At 46.0% G+C, this 20,351-nt stretch overlaps 1 protein-coding gene across 1 annotated transcript in view; it reads right to left on the bottom strand.

The window, feature by feature from the left end:
• Positions 1-20,351, bottom strand: part of clic4 (chloride intracellular channel 4) — a 131,808-nt gene that overhangs the window by 31,171 nt on the left and 80,286 nt on the right. The window contains exon 3 of the mRNA XM_078567090.1: positions 10,873-10,998. Coding sequence (XP_078423216.1) covers positions 10,873-10,998 — 126 coding nt within the window. The remainder of the gene's footprint in view (positions 1-10,872; positions 10,999-20,351) is intronic.

Raw genomic sequence — 20,351 nt, 5'->3', positions numbered from 1 at the left:
CACCTGCCCTCCAATTGGCCTTCAGAGCCCTCGCCATCAGAGTATCTCCTCATTTTAATTTTGTACTGCACCATCGCCACAGGTTGGAAGATGGTGGTGCTGAGGTCTCACTGCCAGATCAGCTTGGACCTTCCCAGTGTGAGTGTGGAGATCCTTCCCATCGCCCTTCAGGAACTTAATGTTCAGGTTTTCCCTCCCTCCAAGAACCTCTCAATCCTCTCCCATATTCCTTGATCCCATTGTGATTGTGGTAGATATCCCTTTGTTAGCCCCTGAACCTTATGATATGCATGTGCCTATGCCATGTAGACCTCATCCCTCCCTTTCTTGAGGCCACTTGCACAGTTAAACAGATATCCCCCCACCTCCCTCCTCACCTTCAGATGCCCCCAGAATACCTTCTCCCCACCTGTAGGCTGCAGATGCCTGCCCTGACCTAGTGTGCCATCTGCAGTATGATGCCAGAAACCCCATGGACCAAGGCGCGTGATGTTACGACAATGCCCTGCACACAACGTGCTGGGCACGATTGAGACTGGACTGACTCCTCCCTCTCCCTGGATTGGGACAAGGAAAGTCTTTGCAAGCTCAACATGTAAATAGGAATGTTTCTTAACTCAGCGCTCCTCTAATTCTGGCCCCAAGTAGCTTATGTGATTCTGTGACGTACTCTCTCCCTACCCTAGCGCTGAGGATGCTACCCCCACCCCCCTGCATTCCCCCTCCACCCCGCCAATAATGTTTCTGAGGGCAACCAATCCCACCTTATCCCCCAGTGCAGCCCTTGTCATGCAGCCCCTTCCCATGCCTCAGGCCAATTTCTCCCCCTTCCCAGTGCAGCCCTAACCCTGAAGCTCATTAAAAGACACCCCTGCCTTACCGTTGGTCTGGTAGGTAGAGACTAGGTAGAGAGGTAGTGACAAACCCCTGAAAGTGATGTGGTGCTGCCTGCAAAGCCTGGCGCTGATTACCGTGAGCGCTGCGCGATGCAAGGTAGGGCGAACGAACCTCAAAGTCACGAGCAAAGTGCGGGTTGCCAGGTGCATGTCACTTTCTATACCATTGCGAAACACATCGTTCTAGTGGAAGCCGACGTGCTCTGATAATCCAGCATGCGGGGGTGATTCCGGCGAGGAGTCCTTGTAATGAGATGCAAATATATTGAAATGACATTGCCAACCATGCCACGGTGGGAAACGCGGCCCGCCATTGAAGGCTGCAGCACACAATTGCGCACTGGATTTACGACGCCGTAAAACCCATTTTTGGCCTTGTTGTGATATTTTTTTGCTCCCGCCCGCCATGAGACCTGCCACGAGCGGGAGTGTAAAATCCTGCCCACAGATTCAGGTCTCTACCTTACCACCAACCACTGAAGTAATTTTTTATATGCCCAAGACCAGTTCAATGTATGATTGATAAATACTAAACAATCACCTTATAATAAGGCCACTGAAGATGAATATATCCCCTAAGTGACTGAATAGGTTATGATTGATACAAGTGCAGGGAGTTTTATAAACACTTCTTGTGAAAATCCCATGCCTGATTGGCTGTTGAACATGCTACTTCTACTGGAAGCCAAGTATAAATTTAGTGAAATTAGTGGGTTTTTTTGGTTAGTATTTAATCTAGGCTATTGTAAACATAGAGAGTATTTGAATGCTCTGTTATATTTTCTTGTAAAGTATTTTCCCCTCTAGTCACCTTTATACCACACACTATCTCAGTCCCTGGTGTGCTTTAAGTTTGATCAAGATTGACATCCCAACTCAAGTTGCAACACCAAATTCCCATTCAAGTTAATAATGTTATCATTATTTCCTGCTTTAAAATATATAACTACAATCACTTCAATTCAAAAAATTCATGCTGGTATAACTTGCATTGAGATGTTTGATGTGATAAGATCCTTCTAAATGCAAGTTATTTATCATTGTAAATTCTGAGCTGTTCATCTTCTAACTACTGAAAATAAAGAGATTGCTGCTGGGGTTAAATAACAGCATTTAGAAAACCCAAGCTCCAGTGTTCCAGCTGATTTTTGTTCAGTGTTTCTCAGGCACTAGAGGGGTTAATGTCTGAGTGAAGTTTGAAGTCTGGCGTCAAATCCTCAAACAGCCTAGAACAGAACAGAGATTGCCTGGCAAAGTCGTCCAGACCCATTCTGAAGGGCAAACTGTACGTTTGATGCTGGATTCACCGTGGCTGAAGCTTCTATCAAGACAAGTATAATTTGGGCTTTCATGTGCTGCAGTGTATAAACAAAGTGATAGTTGTTGCAAGTTACTGGGGACATAACAATGCTGCTATCCACCTAAGTGATGAATATACACAGCACATATACAAATTACAGCAACCGTTAGGCGGCAAGGCCAAGAGGCTTACTCAACATCTCTGCTATAATATTGCCATAAACTTTAGATGTGTTCAGGTAATAAAATGTTTGGATTCTCTTTAAAATTTTACATTGAAAGTCCATTTTCAAAGCACAATCTAGCAGGTCAGATGACATCAGGGGCAGAAATTTTCATCCCGCAGGCGGGGGCGCAGCCCGACCCGAACGGGAGTGAAATAGTGCGCGATGACATCTGCCGAGCGTCCCAACGCCGTCGCGTACTCTCGCGATATTTCGCTCGGCAGTGGCAGCACGCCCGCCGACAACTAAGAGGTCTATTAAGTCCCTTAATCAATTAATTAAATTGAATTTTTTGCTGCCCATCCAACCATTCGTTTGGCGGGCGGGCAAATAGGCCAGGCGGCCTTTGCATTTTTAACCAAACCTCATCCGCGGGCGGGATGAGGTTTCGGACAGTAATTGAAAAAAACAATTTTAAAAATTTAAAACTCATTTAAAGCTCATGTGACCGAGGGGACATATTTTCCTTATTTTTGAAACCTTTCTTTTCAATGCTAAATACCTTCAGCTCCCTGAGGCAGCTCTGTGCCTTCAGGGAGCTTTCACTGTGCGCACCCCTGCACGGGCTTACACTTCAGCACTTGTGCTCGCCCCACCCCCACCCTGGCAGCGCTGAGGCTCTGAGCGTGCCCTTCAGACTGGCTGGCTGTTAATTGACCAGCCACTGTGAAATCGCGGTCGGGGCCCGATCGCGGGCGGCAGTAGGTTTCCCGCCTGGTGTGCCCGCCCGACGAGGTAAATATCCTGCCCCATGTCATAAACACTTCAGACACAGCAATCTGTTTAACTGCGTCTTTTTGCTCTCAGAATTTAGGTTCAAACCAAACTCAGACAAATGAGGTTATGGTTTCCTTTGTTGTTAAGGGTGAAAATTAAAATGAGCCTGTACGACTGCCATCCAGTTACCATACAGTATAAAATGGACTGTAATCAAGCACTTCATGGCACTAGCTGTACAGTCTCACTCACAGGGCGTATATCATAGCATTCAGAAACCTCACCCTGTTGCAGCAAGGGGGGAGGGAATTGGAGCTGAGGCCAATCATGAGAACAGTTCAGAACTGCGTTTAACCTGTACTCAATACTGTGACTGTGTTTTCCCTGGAAGAATGTTCAATTTTCTAGCACAATCTTGTTTCACCTCAAGGAGCAGAAAATCCTGAAGTAATTTGAAACCAAATCAACTGCAGTAACAGCAGTGGAGTATTTCACCACCAGGCACAGAAAGGGGCAGGGTCGCAGTTTTCTTCCAGCATGGTGTAGCTGTCAGAGAGACATTCAGAAGATGAATTGCTCTGCAGTAAAATGACAGGAAAATGAATAGGCTGCTTTGTACAGTGACTGTTTCTACAATTGTCTGCAGATGTTAATTACACTGATCAATCAGAGAGAGATGTGAGCGCTTGTGTCTAATTAGGAATTGTTGCAGCCGAGAAGGAATATGGACTCTTAATAAAATCACTGCACAAAAACTGCCAACAAAGACAATGTAAGAAGGGAACACGCTCAGTTAACCCTATTATTTCAGCTGTGAGACCTGGGTGCTCTTGCTGCTCATTTTTAAGAATGTTTGCCCACAAGCTTTGCAAGTCTACAAACAACTAATAAAACAGGAAGGGTGCCTATAAGTTCTAAGCAGAATTCTGCAGCTGAAAAATTATTCTGAAATGACCCTTTCACAACCTGTGATAGTGCTCACTGAATTGCAAAAACGACACACAGCAGGATTTTATTTTCAATATATCTGTGGGCATTAATCTTGATGCCAACTGGGGTGAAAGTGGATTGTATTATATATTTACATATTACCTATATTGTGGAGCTGTGCACAATTGAATAAAACTATGCTCGAGTTCCACTATAGAAATAATTTTGCTTGATCAAGGGGGATCTGGACAGAATAGAATAGGGAGAAACTGTTCCCATTGGTGGAAGGATTGAGAACCAGAGGGGACAGCGTTCAGGCAATTGGCAAAAGAAGCAATGGCGACATGGGGAATAACTTTCTCACGCAGAGAGTGGTTAGGATCTGGAATGCACTGCCTGAGAGTGCGTTGGAGGCAGGGCCAAGTGAGGCTTTCAAAAGGGAATTGAATCATTATCTGAAAGGGAAAAGTTTGCAGGGGCTACAGGGAAAAGCAGGTCAGTGGCACGAGGCGAATTGCTCCTTCAGAGAGCCAGCACAGCCACAACAGGCAGAATGGCCTCCTTCTGTGCTGCAGCCATTCTATGATCTACATTAATTGTTTAAAAATTCTGTAGAGAATGTGTTGTTTCAAAAGCTGCGCGAAACCTACAACGCTAAACTCACCAATCCCGAATCTCTCGCGGGAAACTGTGCTCAAAGGGAGCATGATTCAGAATCTGACTGTGAAGTTTGTGTAGCCCTATCTCTGACCCATTCCCACTAAGTATGTCTGCCAATGGAAATATGGAGCTAGTGAAATTACCTTACAATTCAATGGGCAGGATCCAAATCAAGTAGTTTATACGTAAAAAAAAACTCAAGACAAGCCTGCTTTTTGTCTCTACTGATTTTTGTATTGTACCCACCAGAAGTTCTAAACTTTTCCAAGCTATCACTGATGGTTAAAACATTGCAGCGAGTTTCCAGTATGAAAATCATCACACATCTACTGTTAGCCAGGACTGCTCAGTCGCCAAGACTGATCACACACATACTGGTGAGACTGAAACTTTAATAATTGACGATTAATAATTCTGTCCAGAAACCACAGTTTATGTCAAAATATCCTTGTGTTTTTATAATCACAGCTCAATTCAAAGTAGTTGAACCACTAAGGAGGAATTTTTTTTCTCTCCTTGCAGGACTCTCAGAATTCCATATCATTTGGAGGGTTAATTTTCTGAGTCATCAGAATTTATGATCTTAGATGAAGAAATGTTGTGTAAGAATGAATGTACCAGGTTAGGCAATCTGTCATGCTGGTGTAAATACAATTTGTCACTTTTTTTAAACCACATTTTTCAGAATTATCTCCTGACTTTAATGCTGACTTTGTGTTGGGATACTGCTCCAATAGGCCAGGGGTACTCTGATGCTTCATTAAAGTCACCATACATCTGCTTCAAATCTAGACAGTGAGTGTCAGCAAACACTTGCACCAACAGAGTACCAGTTGCAATGCTACACCTAACCTCACAGTTCATAAGCCGGGTACAATTTGGAGTTCTTGCTTCTCATGACTCACCGTGACTCCTGTAAAACATTCACAAGTAAATACGATCAGGTTGGGCAGTGATGCCATTCATTGTTGAATAGCCTACAAGCACAAATTATATGCCTTCAGGAGGTGAGGGTGGAAAAATGGCTGAGGAACAAATATTAAATGCTTTTCTGTCAACAAATGGATGGGTCTTAGGAAGAGATTTCAAGTGGTAATTAGTCTGCCCTGAGAATTTACTTTCCATCAATGTAAATCGACATGTAAATATTGCATTTAATCTCTGCAGCTGGAGCAAGACTCTCTGGCAAGAAATTGGGATCATTTGCCTTTGTTTTTAAATGAGGGCATAGGAGTTCCCTTAGAGCTCCAAAATGGTGACCGCAATGCACATGCACATTTTTGGGGCAAATTGCGCCAGACACCATATTGGTGAGGGCATTGGGGTCACGCAGTGAACAGCCACCAGAAGTATGCAGAGCAAGCAGACCATGACACCATTCAGTGTCTAACTCTGATCTGATGCCTGCAATGACAGCTTGGAGCTCAATTCTTCAGCTAATGCTGTCCCCTGACCTTGCACAGTTGAATACATGTTCAGCAGCAGGAAGGACTGTTTGAAGGGATCATCAACTTCTCACTGCACTTACTGGTTGATTTCTTTTGACTGTTGCTTCAATTATACACCAGTTTGGTGCTCTTTATAGTTGTTTAAAGTTGCCTGGGATTGGCCAGGTGCTCAAAGAGTTTTTGCTGACTTCAGGTCTTCTGCACAAATTAGTTACTCCCAGACAAGGGAGCATTATCCGGCATTCCTCTTGGAGTATATCATGACTTGGAGAATGAGCTAAAAGTTGTCCTCCAAGGCCTTCTGCAACCTCCTTCATTGAAAGTCAGCAGCCTTCCCCGAGCCATGCTGCAGCCATGCATGGGGGTATTAGGACACGCAAAATCATATGGAAGACAGGCACTAAGGGAATCCAGAAGGGCAATTTCTGGCATTTTTAATGCACTACAGGGGTTAGGGCATGTAACTGCACCTGTCCCCCCCACTCCGGTTAGCTCCTGTTGCTTCTGGTTGTGCACCATCTTGTCGTGCAACAAAGAGGGAAGTGTGACAGTGAGTGTCATGCAATCATTCTGGGTGATGTAGCTGTCATATTTGAATAGCTGGCAGTGTGTGCAACCTGTGAGATGTGGGTGTGAGGGTGTGATCTGCATGTGTGAGGGTGAGGTAAAACATATGAATGCCATGTATGAGTCCAACTGATAGATTGTCGGTAGGTGGGATAAGTGGGTGGGGTGAATTGAGCAGCGTTTGAGGCTACTGGTGCAATTGGTAGGATATGGTTTTTGAAAATGCATTTCCTGACCTTGATAAGTCATGTGAGGTTATTGAAGTTCTTGCAGCCCTGCATGCAGGTCATCAGGGCCTAAATTCTGGCATTGACCATGGCTATTAGATCCCACTACCTTCTCATCATGTGTCATGAAGGTTTCCTGGCTCCAGCAAATATAGGTCTTCTCTCCTATTTTCAAACTTAACTTCCAGGGCCTTTAGTGTAGCATCTGTAAAACATGGACCTCGCGCTCTCCTGTGTTGTGCCATTCTTCAGTGTTTGTGGAGATTCAACTACAATGCACCTCCCCTTTAAGAGGTGTGGACTAGCTTTAAGTGGTGCTAGCCAACCACAATATTGCACCCACCTCCCACTGATGCAGCCAGCCAATAGAAAGTTAGCGGTGGATGGTCGCAGCACCCATGGAAAAGATCCAGCGGCACACAGTTTGCATATTGCTTCCATCGCAATCAAGGGTTAGTGCCCATTTTCAGAGCCCCTCGAGTTTAACCCCATCTAGAAATGTATTGGCTTGAATTTAACACCAAGCACTAAATAAAAAGGGTGAGGTAATATAGCTGTTGTTAAGTGGAACTCAATCTCATCTGATTTCTACATTGTTTATAGCTGCAAATATTCTTCAGGCTATGGGAAACTCCTACTCTCCATAGCGTAATGTCACTGAAAGCTCACATGGAGGAATGGGGAGATATGACTCCCTTCTGAGGAATTTCTCCCGTCATCTTAATCACACCTGACCTTTCTGTGCCCCCAGCTGGTGAAAACAGAAGCATTCGTCAAGCTGAGATTGTGTTTCCTGGAATCGTCAGAGTGTACTGCACTTCATCGAGGACTGAGGAACTGTCTTAAAATTATAGCAAAATGAGGAGAATTTTAGACTAATCACAACAAGTACTGATATCACATGATTTGCATAAAGCAGACACGATATACATGTTGTCAATCAAATTCACTGCATCAGGCATAAAATTAGCATTGCACTACAAAATATAAATATGACATTACCAGTCCAACGGGAGAGTCCCAGCAAAGCAGGTTCTTTCACCCAGTTCAAAAAATACTGCTTTTGTGAAATTCATTTCACTTGTGTTAACTCTACTGCCTCATTCATTAGGCCACTGCCTTGTGTGTTAACAGGGCATAGAGGCCACAAAAGGGTTCATGTTCAACCTCATGTCTGTGCTGGAGCAGCAGAAAGAGTTGCTACAACTGGTGGTCCCCGCGTCAGGTTTCTTATTCCTTTATTCCTGCTTGTTTTCCAAAGACAATGAAAAGATGTGTGGATGCCATCAAGTATAACATCATTGATGCCCCTTACAGTTCAATGGCCTGACCATGTGTGTTAAATAGAAATACTGTACAACAACAACATGCATGTCTGCAGTTTCCCTTATGTGCAAAAAGGAGTCTCAAAATAATTTAGATGAAAGAGGAAAAGAAATGATCATGGAAAATGGAGATGAATGTGGGGGGCAGGGTAGGGGAGTGAGATGACCAAAAGCATGGTCAGAATAAAGAGTCTTCAGGAGATTTCTGAAATCAGGCAAGAAGGTGGCAAGGAGCAGGGAACTGGGCAAGGGGATCCCAAAGGCAGGGGTGTTATGACTGAACAAGTAGCTACTAATGCTGGAGCAGAGAAAGAAAGGGACAAAGAGTAATGGGTACATACTTGGATGCTAGGAAGAAGCATATAAGGAGGTATGAGGCGATGAAAGTTTTTGACAGCGAGGATGGAGTATTGAAGTTGATTTGCTGAAGTGTGGGAAGCCAGTAGTTTAAAGACAACACTGATAATATAAGTATGGCACTTTACCTGGATGAAGAAGTTTGTGAAGAACTGAAGGAAAGGGATCAGCTAAGAAAGTATTGGAGATACCAAGGTCTCTTGAGGTGATGAAAGCATTGACTGAGATTTTAGTAATGTAGGAGGACAGATAAGTGCAGGGGTGGGTAATGCTGCAGAGGTTAAAAAAATAGTCTTAGCATCAGAGCAGCTGTGTGTGTTTGGAATTGAGCAGAATGCCAAGGTTGCACAGCTCCTAGTTCAAGCTGAGGTGGCAGATGTAAAGACTGGTGGAGTCAAGTGTTAACTGTATAATAATTGTGTATTTAATTATATGCAAGTGGTGGGCATTAACTGTGGATTCACTTGTGCTCCGATAAATAGGAAAGACTCAGTTGGTAGATCTCTCGCCTCTGAGCTGGAAGGCCCTGGGTTCAAGTCCGACTCCAGGACATCTTGCCCACAGGCTGAGTGTCCATTTCAAATGGGGCACTTGATTGGTAATGGGTTTCCAAAAAAGTTATAAATAGGAACTGACTGAAACTGTGGTAGTTGGGTTAGGAGGTGCATGCTTGTAATATGTGCAATGCTTATAAAAGTGTGTGAAGATTGGCTCCAGTTCTATCCTTGACCACTGGGCTTTACAGAGTAGAAAATCAAGGTCAAGGGTAGATGATGAATAGCTGAGAACAAGGAATAAATCCCTTAGGATATTGTACAAGCAGAGAAGGAGCAATCATTGGGAGCATCAGAGGGGGTAGAAATTGGAGATATTTAAAAGAAAATTAAAACATGGATCTAAATTGCATATTGTCAAACTCTTAAAAAAATTTCTCAAAGCATTTAACATCCAATGTATTATTTTGAGGTGCAATGGCTCGTGTTAAGCAGGCAAATATAACAGTCACTTTGCACAGCAAGATCCAACAGACAGCAATGTGATAAGTAGTCAGTCAATCTGTTGCGATTGTGTTGTCTGAGGGATAAATTTTGAGCAGAACACCAGGAGAACTTCCTGCTCGACTTTAATGTTGGACCTTTATTGTCCACCTGAACTAACAAAACAGACAGTTAACCACCTGAAGGATGCCACTTTTAACAGAAACGTACCAACTCAGTAATGTATGGGAGTGTCAGCCTACAACATGCATTCAAATGCTGGAGTGGGGCTTGAATCTCATAACTGCATCTAGCTTTGGCAGGTGAATATTCCAATTATATCCTTTATAGGCAGTCAATATTAACAGAGGGAAAAATTTTCCCCCCATTGGGGCAGCACCGCCATTTTACGTGGGAGGCCAATTAAGGCCCGCCCAGCGTGACATCTGCCAGGAAGCGCTATGCACTCCCTGTGCGGGCGTGGGAGGGGGGATTCCATCAGCCGGGAGGGCGCTCTTTCGCGCATGCACACGATAGGGCACACTGATCTCCCTGAGGCTAAGTGCTGCCTCAGGGAGATCGCCACTGTCACATGAGTTGGGACATATCCATCACTTTAACTCAAACCTTTATTAAATATTTTAAAACCGTCATGAAACCTCATCCCGCCCCTGGATGAGGTTTCATGCTTTTTCTCAAGCCCGCCTGGGCCCCCGGCTTGCCCGTCAACCTTAAGGTTGGACGGCAGGTCCCTTAATTATGTTAATGACTTTTTAAAGGGCCTCAATTGGCCATTGACAGGTCGGCGAGCGCACAGTTGATTCGGCTGCGCCCCCGCCGACCTGAAAATGGAAATGACACGGGATGAGGTCGGGAGTTCCACCCGATGTCATCCCGCATCATTTTATGCGTCGGTGAGCGGGTCCCGACCTAAAGATCCTGCCCATAGAGTTTACAAAGCCAATTACATTTCAGGTCAACTTTATTAAAAGTGACTAAGTAGACGCATTTCAAAAGCCTGTTCTGTTGACATTTACAAAATTATTTGTTCGCATTAAGGAAGTTTTAAACCTATTTTAATGTTTTTTGTTTTCTTGTAATGAAATAGGTGACCATTTCTATGTGGCTTCAGCTAGAGACCTCTTTATATTTTCAGCCCTATGTCCATAAATCGAGTTTGACACTGTACCTGTCCTGTGGATATCCAGGAAGCAGTAACTTGTGTTCCTACACTGAAACACTTACCTGGGTGGAGCCAGGACATCCTCAAGGAATTCCTCAATCTTATTGACATCAGTTTTCACTTCTCCATTGAAGGTTATGAATGGGGGATGTGTTCCCGGAGCCAGATTTTGCAGGTCAGCAGGTTTCCTATTGAGATAGAACGTAAGAGAATCAGTTATCATCAGCAAAATAATTGGGCAGCCACAATACATCATGAATCCACAGAGAGGGAACAGAATGCTCACACCGTGGGCACTGTGGCAGTTATTGTGGCAAAGCAGATTGAGCAAGGTTCCGGCTCCTTCATGCTGTGTTCCACTGATGCCCTGAGCCCTGGCGCTTGACCCATTACTTGAAACCTACCTGCAATGCTGGCCAGATCCCTTCACTAGCCACCACCTGTTCTTCCCACTGACCAGCATCCAACAAAAGAAATGATAGAAGTGCCAATTAACAGGAGAGAGGTAAAAATAGGAAAAGAAAAAGACAGAGAGAAAAGACCGTGACACAGAATTAACCAGCGAATAATAAACACCAAAGCAAACAATCACAAAACGAAACCCTGAAGCTCCTGGAGATGGAGATAAGCAGAAGATGAGAAAAAGACATCCAGTAACCTGACAATTTGTAAGACAGGCAACAAATCCTGTGACTCACTGGGAGCAATGACATGGGAGATTCACTTGTGATGTAGAATGAGTTATTTGGGGATGGTACAGAAAATCTTTGAGAAATCTGAAGCACAATCATTCTACAGTGACAGCCCTGTCATGGTATCGCAGTAGAGCAAGAGAATTTTAAACCTGGTACTACATTAATGGAGCGCTGTTGCCTGCAGATACAACCTCACTCTTGTAAATCATCCAAACTCCAGAGACCCAATGTTATTAGAAACTCACATTTTTACAGTTGTCATTGGTTCACCAGTTAAAACTAAAAGTACAAAATTACCTTATTTCCTTTTTAGCCATGAGAATCACAGATCTCTGGGTGGGAACCGAGTGAGAAAGAAAGGAAATAGCAGAGAGTCTCAAGGAAGTAGTTGTTTCTTCAGGACTATTTTGCATTATGGAAAAGCAGTATTAAAGAGGATTGTGCGCATCCTATATATGGTGAGTAATATTATAAGTATCATTCATGTGGCAAAATGAAAAATATAGGATCTTGTAATTTGGAACGTCTCAGTGCTGCCAGAATATTCACACACAAACTAAAGTTAGATCCCAGCTGAAAAGAATATGATTGCAGTAATGTACTGAATAAAGAAAATCAAATCAAAAACCAATTCTACTGTTTAATTGTAATGAGCAAATTTACTGACTTCACATTACAGAAGAAGTAACATAATTGTTTTTAAGAAATCGCAATATATTCTCATTGGGTCAATTGTTATTGTTTTCCGTGTGAATTTTTAATTCACGTTGTTAAACTGATTCACTTCTGTTCTGCAATAATACGACTTTACTAAGGTACTAAGGACAGACTACAAATGGTGAAAGGCACTGAGGCATCCCAGCTTTTAAAAGGGGAAGAAATCCATTTTTCAAAGAAAGCATTCCAATGTAGCTTGAAGACATCAATCAAGACATTTTTTTATTCATTCGTGGGATGTGAGTGTCATTGGCTAGGTCACCCATCCCTAAACGCCCTTGAGAAGGTGGTGGTGAGCTGCCTTCTTGAACCGCTGCAGTCCATGTAGTGTAGGTACACCCACAGTGCTGTTAGGGAGGGAGTCCCAGGATTTTGATCGAGCAACAGTGAAGGAACAGGGATATATTTCCAAGTCAGGGTGGTGAGTGGCTTGGAAGGGAACTTCCAGATGGTGCTGTTTCCATGTGCCTGCTGCCCTTGTCCTTCTAGACAGTAGTAGTCTTGGGTTTGGAAGGTTCTGTCTAAGGGGTCTTAGTGAGTTCCTGTAGATGGTATACACTGCGGCCACTGTGCGTCGGTGGTGGAGGGAGTGAATGTTTCTGGATGTGGTGCCAATCAAGTGGACTGCTTTGACCTGGATGGTATCAAGCTTCTTGAGTGTTGTTGGAGCTGCACTCATCCAGGCAAGTGGAGAGCATTCTGTCACACTCCTGACTTGGGCCCTGTAGATGGTGAACAGGCTTTGGGAAGTCAGGAGGTGAGTGACTCGCCGCAGGATTCTTAGCCTCTGACCTGCTCTTTTAGTCATAGTATTTATATGGCTAGTCCAGTTCAGTTTCTGGTCAATAGTAACTCCCAGTATATTGATAGTGGGGAATTCAGCAATGGTAATGCCATTGAATGTTAATGGTTAGATTCTCTCTTGTTGGAGATGGTCATTGCCTGGCACTTGTGTGGCACAAATGTTATTTGCCACTTGTCAGTCCAAGCCTGGATATTGTCCAGATCTTGCTGCATTTGGACATGGACAGTATCTGAGGAGTCGTGAATGGTGCTGAACATTGTGCAATCATCAGCAAACATCCCCACTTCTGACAGAATGATGGGAGGAAGGTCATTGATGAAGCAGCTGAAGATGGTTGGGCTGAGGACTCTACCCTGAGGAACTCCTGCAGTGATGTGCTGGAACTGAGATGATTGACCTCTAACAACTACAACCATCTTCTTTGTGCTAGGTGTGGCTCCAACCAGTGGAGAGTTTTCCCCCTAACTCCAACTGACTCCAGTTTTGCTAGGGCTCCTCAATGCCACACTCGGTCAAGTGCTGCCTTGATGTCAAGGACAGTCACTGTCACCTCACCTTGCAGGTACACAAACAGAAGCTACAGATGGTTTCAGAGTGGCCATTGTTTAAAAGAACCCAGTGATTGATGAGAGGAAGTTGAATCAGAATCTTGTGTCTTACCAATAGCAATGATTTTCCTTTCAAAAGGTCCTTATGGGCACCCAGAGTTTGTGGTGTTCTAGGATGAACTACTCTTGTGAGTGAATGAATCGCAGAATTTTCCTGCTCTGGCACCATCTGGGCCCAGATCCACTCCACCAGAGCTTTCAGCAGGGATTAAGAGTAGAAATAGAAATGTAGCCACAGACATCTTCTTGGTTGCCAGCATTGAGCTGTTCTGACTGTTTCTTTCAAGCATCTTGAAACTGCAACATCTGATTCCTCCATTGCCTCACTGTGCTGGTTTTTTACAGGGTGTGTGGTCCCTACCACTGCCCCACACCCCCAGCTAAAAGGTCAGGTGGAATTTAATGCCCTCCCCTGAAGTGAATTTGATGGTGGGGGCATTCAATCAAGAGGAAGGGTGGTGGCTGGGAACACTGCTGCCGCCCTGCGTCTGCCTCGATTAATTTAGGAAGGCTCGTAGACGGCCTACCCACCCCGCTGCCACTTGAGCCTCTGGGTGGGTTGGAAGCGGTCCCTTATTCAAAGGCACTTGGTGCCTGATTGAGGGACCCATATCAGGAAGTGGGGGGTGGGCGGGGGGGTTCCCACTGAGAGCTCTTGCCGCGGTCCCCCACCACGCCATCACTGTGGCCTGGGTCCCTCACAGATCCCAGGCCTCCCTCTGAGTACATTCCCAGCACATACCACCGCTTCCCCCGTGCCATTGACTGCAATGACAGCTGCCAGCCTCTGATTGGCCAGCAGCTCTCACGGGGCAGGATTTCCATCCCCAGGCTCCTTGATCCTGAGGAAGGCCCTTCACTGCTCAGTTAAGTGTCTGATAGGTACTTAATTCGGCTGGCCTTCCTGAAAGGAGGCGGTGCGGGGATTTCCAGCAGGTGTACAAGACCCCTGTCACCTCCATTAAACACCATCCACTGGGGGAACCCTGCCCACACTACACTGGGAGCAGCATTAATTGCTTTAAGGTGAGACTTCTGTCTCTATCTCAGGAAGATGTCCCGCCTTAGAAAGCTGTCAGCCACTCGGATGTGTGGCAGCTCTTTAGTCCCAACAGTGCTAGCCAGGAGTGGTGGCCACTGCTGGGACTACAATCCCACCACGCCAAGGAGCCCAGGGATCAGGGGTCTCAGCTAGGTGAGTGAGGGGGCTGGATTCAAGAGGCCAAGGGGAGGGTTACGGGGGAGATGACCTTGGCGGGAGGCAGGGTTGCCTCTGATGGGCCCAAGGAGCCAACAAAGGAGGCTCCACTGGCCCCTTGTCCAACAGCAGCACATGCAGCTAAAGCTGCCGGCCTTCCCTCGACACAGGTAGAATAGTGGCGGAGGCAGGTGAGGCCCTTAAGTAGCCATTGATTAGCCACTTAAGGGCTTTAATAGGCCCAAGGTTGGGCCCGACATCTCCCCTGCCCCCTATAAAATTTTAGATGGTCAGGGGCAAGCAGGTAGGTGACAGGAAGACCACCCACTGGATTTTACTTGCCCTCCACCTTCAAATCCGCCAACAGGGAAGTGTAAAATCCAGCCCATGGAGCTAAAACACCAACTATAAAAGAAATAACACTAATGTCAAAGTGCAAGGCTAAGGAGGCCAGAAATCAGCAGTCATGGCTTTTAATCAACCCAATGACAGCCGCCAGCTAAGTGCTTGATATGGACATCAAGTATGGGCAGAATTGGCCTCAACCCTCACAGCACTCAACATTTTAGACTTAACCTTGAGCTCTGATAATGCCTACGTAAGCGGACATCAGCAAAAGTCAATATCGTGAGGATAAGTGAATGGCAGAATTACTGGAAAGATGGCTGTTCATGAATACATTTATAGTTCAACAAAGCATAGCTTATCAGAAGGAGCAGTGGAACTAAACAAAGGGATCAGTCCTAATTTGCAATTGAAAGTGAAATTGAAATTAACCGATTTGGAAATCTGATAAGTTACAGACTTTAATCAGTGCCCTGCTCCCAGTTCTCCAAATCTAACTTGACATGTCTGCATGGGAGTTGAAAGTGGTATTTTTTTTCCATGCATGTGAACTTAAAACCTGACAATGGATCTTTTGTTGTTTAGTACCAGGCTCAGACAGTGGTGTCCTAATGACCAAAAGTTTGTTGTTAGCTTTGTATAAGAAGTATGAGTGTACAGCATGTAACATGTGCACTGCAATGTCCTTTAATAATTCATCTGTGATGGCATTAATTAGGAAACCCCACTCTATTCGAAGTGAGCTTTAAAAACGTACTAAGTCTCTGAGAATTTTTGGCATGCAAATCGCTCAATAATCAAATTTAAAATGAAATAATTTATTAATATTCAAATTTCAAGATGGTTTACTATCAAAATACAAAAATAGCAAAAGTCGGCAAAATCAGCAAAAATGATTCAGAAGTAGCAAACAAGGTCACAAAAGGTCACAGAGGGAAAGGTCAGCGGGGAAAGCAAAGACTGAGCTAGCAGCTAGAGAAACGTGAAGATTAAGCAAAGGCAAAGGAACATGGTCAGCTGAAAGATAAGTTCTAACATTTATTGAAAATTAATTTTAAAAATGAACAAAGAATTATGTAACAACAGGCTTTTGGCAGTTTCTGAGGGAAAATTAAAGGGAAGACTATAAGGTGGAAACTATATGGTCAGTCCTGTCCTCATAAATACTTACGTGCTGCTACCAAATTCTTTTCTGCACTATTTTATTGGAGACATTAACATTTCTAGGGAATCTAATGCAAGTGTTTTAAGCATTCATATAAGAATAGCACTGATCATAATATCCAGGCATACATCTTATACCCTGATAAACAATTGGCTTAGATTAATCCTATTCACATAGTGAGACAATTCAGTACAGAAGATGATTGAACAGCATAAACTAAAATGCCCTTTTTGCATGTAATATAAAAGTTTAATAATGTACCTGGACGATTGAGACAACACGTCTCATACAACGATTTACATTTCTGTAATTCTCCTTGTATAATCTCAGGGCACTTTTTCATGATAAAGGAAAACTTTACTACTTGAACACTATCTACATAATTCATTCGGTAATGCTTTTCTTTGGGGTGGGGGTGGGGCTAGTGCTGTAATTAATCCCTGCTTCTCAAGCAGCACTTCCTTTAAATATTTTTAAAATGCGCTTCTTTTAGCTTTCAGTTTTCCGTGGTCATCCATGCAATCATTAGACCTGTACAAATGTTATCGATTGAAACATTCAGACGTCAGTTCGTCATTTTTTTTCTAAGCATCTGTTTCTTGTGATTTTTGCGATTCCTTGGGCAGAGTTTTCCGTGCCCGCTAACAGCGGGCGTGATAGGCGGCAGGCGCGGACAATATGATGGCGATCTGGTACACGACGGCGGGAAGGCAGGTTGCAATCGTCTGCTCAGCCTGCCAACGCCGGGCCGCGTTTCCCGCGAATGGTTGGCGGGGAGCTCATTGTAATACATCAGCATCTCATTGAAAGGCCATCCCGTCAGGCTCTGGGCCCCCACCGGATCGTCCGTCCGCATCAGCTGGAAAGCACGGCGACGTGCTTCACAACCCCACACACGCGCACTTAGCGGCCTTCACTTTGGGGGAACTGGAGGCGAGTGAACAGCATCATTCTGCAGAGCTCACCAGGGTCGCCTGTTGCTTCGCAGGCTTCAGGGGCGCCGGGGGCCGGGTGAAGTGCCACCCTGTCACAGAGGCGGGGTTTTCGGGGGCGGGTGGTGTCTGGGGGTAACTGCTGCCCTGGCATTGGATGCAGCACACAGGAAATCGAGGCGGGGGGGCAGGGTAGGCGAGGGAAGTGGCCACGCACTAGGGACACCTGTATAAACTGACCGTTCCTCTGCAACTGAGACAGTTCAGCTTCAGCCACAGTGATATGATTGGGGCCAGGCTTCTAGCAGCCCACTCACCTGTGGCCATCCGAGGGATGGCCAGCACTCTCTAAGAAGCGTTAAGGGGCGGACACACAGGACCAGGAAAGAATGCTAAGTACACCCATGCTAACCACGTCTCTCTCTGTCTTTCATGCTGCACGAGGACCAAGTCAGGATCATGGATCCTGGTGACCTAGTTGTATGCCTGATGGCCTACAGAGAGTGAAGAAGATGGAAGAGAGAGTGACTGAGGCTCCTGGCCATGCAAAGTCAGAAGTAGCAACCTCAGGAAGAAGGGGCAGCAGAGGATCCCGTACATGCTGCCCAGGAGCGACAGTGAGCCTTGGCTGGTCAGTGCCTAGCGACACCCAGGGTCTATAGATGCCCCCTGACATTCCTGCAGGTGACCGAGAACCAGTGTTGCCGATGACTGCGCATGTCTAGGGATCTAGTAGCTCACATCTGCCACTTACTGCAGGACTTGGCGGCAAGGGGACATGGAGGGCATCCACTGCCAGTGGCTGTGAAAGTGACCACGGCGCTCAATTTCCATGCTAATGGCTCCTTTCAGGGCTCCACAGGTGACCACTGTGGGATCCCACAAGCCACCACCCACAAATGTATCCATGAGGTCACGGACGCCATCTTTACGGGGGCACACAACTTTGTGCATTTCGCCCGGGACTGGGACAGCCAAGGGCCAGATCTCGGAATTCCCACAGGTGCAGGGTGCGATCGACTTCACCCATGTGGCGCTCAGGTCTCCATCACTACACATGATAGACCACATCATCTGCAAGGGCTTCCACTCACTGAATGTGCAGCTGGTATGTGACCACCAGAAATGCATCCTGCAGGTGTGCGCACGGTTTCCAGGGAGTGTGCACGACACCTACATCCTCAGTCACTCACAGATTCCTGCAGTCTTCCAGGGTCCACCGAGGCTGCAGGGACGGCTCCTCGGGGACAAGGGCTAATCGCAGAGGCTGTGGCTGATGACGCCCGTGTGGTAGCCTCAAACTGCAGCACAGCAATGGTATAATGAAGCTCATGCTGCATCTTGCAACTTGGTGGAGCAGATCATCGGGATGCTGAAGATGCGGTTCCAGTGCCTGGACCAGTCTGGCGGTGCCCTGCAATATAGTCCACAGAGGGGGTTAGGCATCATCGTCATCTGCTGCACCCTTTACAACCTGGTGCTGCAATGGAGAGATGAGCTGGCTGAAGAGGAGATGGAGGAGTTGGAGGTCTCCTCGGATGAGGGTGAGGAGGTCTTTGGTCATGACAAAGACGGGGATGAGGATCTCGCACTGGCTAGACAAGATAGGCGCGCTTGGGAGGCTCTCATAGCTGCTAGATTTGTGGAGGATGGTGACGGCATGCAGTGAGGTGACCCCATAGATCCTCACATCGCAGTTGTGAATGTTTGACTCCAGTTTGGTTTATGGCAGCTCCAAAAGCCTCTGTGAGAATGTTCCTGTATGGAGATGCAGTGGAGGCCCTAATAGTCACTCAATTGCAGGAGGATGATGACAACAAGTAGTGAGGACACTCCAAGAATCTTCACATAGCCTCTGTGGATGTCTGACTGTTGTCCGGCTGAGGGCAGCTCACTTGTGCTCCATGATCAGGGCCATCTCATAGAGACGCAGCCGTGAAACTTTAGACACATCCGATGCTGTGTCCGCCTTCACCACCTGAGCCCTTCAGGAGCTGGTTCACAGTATCACTAGTCACAGATGCTGGGGTGATGGGGGCCAGCCCCACCATAAAGGTGCTGAGAGCACACAGATTGTATGAGAGAACTCTGTGGTGCCTGCCCACTACATTCTAGCAGCAATGACCAGCACTGCTGAGGTGCAGACATCAGTAATGTGTCCAGCAAGTGTGAGGCTGGGCCATCACTGTGGTCTGAAGGCTACACAGAGCACAGGGAAGAAGCCCTGGACTAGACTGCTTTTTATCTTGTGCAGAAAGGTTTCACATCTGAGTGACAAGAACACTGCTCACCAGAACAAGGAGCCACAGGCAGGGAGACATTCTTAGGAGTTTATTGACAATAGTGAACTGTATGTACAAGTGACCAACACCCGTGGCCAGGCTGTGCAACTACTTTTCCTTAACTGCCCTAACCCTGCCACTACGTCTTGCTGCTCTCCGGATATCCACAGTGGAGGTGGAGGCAGCCTGCGACGTCCTGTCTGTGATGACTTTGGCAGGCGTCTTCTGGAGGGCCGGGTCTTTGAAGGCCCCGGCCTGCTTTTAGGGTCCTGCTGTGTGGCAGTGGCACCCTCCTCGGCCTGTGAAGCTGGAGCTGTGGAAGTCACAGGAAGAGGGGATTTGGATGGGCCGGACACTCCCGGAGTCACCCAGATGGATGGCTGCGGCGTGTGCACCTGCTGATCCTCCTCCCTATGGGTGCCCAAACCCCAGGCTGACTACATGAGGGGAAGGGGTAGCTGGAGTGAGATCGAGCTGCCCAGCATCCTTCTCGCGGAACAGCAGTCAGGCCTGTTTCAGATCTCCTTGCACGTTTGCACAGAATTTTAAATGGACAGAGTTCATGTCAACTCTCCACATTAAAGTTGGAAAAATGTTATCTCAGCTCTTAATTCTTTTCCTTCACTCACTCACTCTCTCATTGTGATTTTGAATGCCATATCCGGAATCAAGTCTGTACAATGGCCAGAACAATGTCCGTTCATATTTCCTGGGAGTAAATTGTAAATTATCGCACATGGACATCTGCATAATTTATACACTGGCAGGATGTATACTTTTATCACACACTTGCT

This window comes from Cetorhinus maximus, chromosome 21, assembly GCF_964194155.1.
Source record: "Cetorhinus maximus chromosome 21, sCetMax3.hap1.1, whole genome shotgun sequence".
In the NCBI taxonomy this organism is placed as follows: domain Eukaryota; kingdom Metazoa; phylum Chordata; class Chondrichthyes; order Lamniformes; family Cetorhinidae; genus Cetorhinus; species Cetorhinus maximus.
Note: the sequence above shows the minus strand (reverse complement) of the source record. Positions and strands in the feature narration are given on the sequence as shown.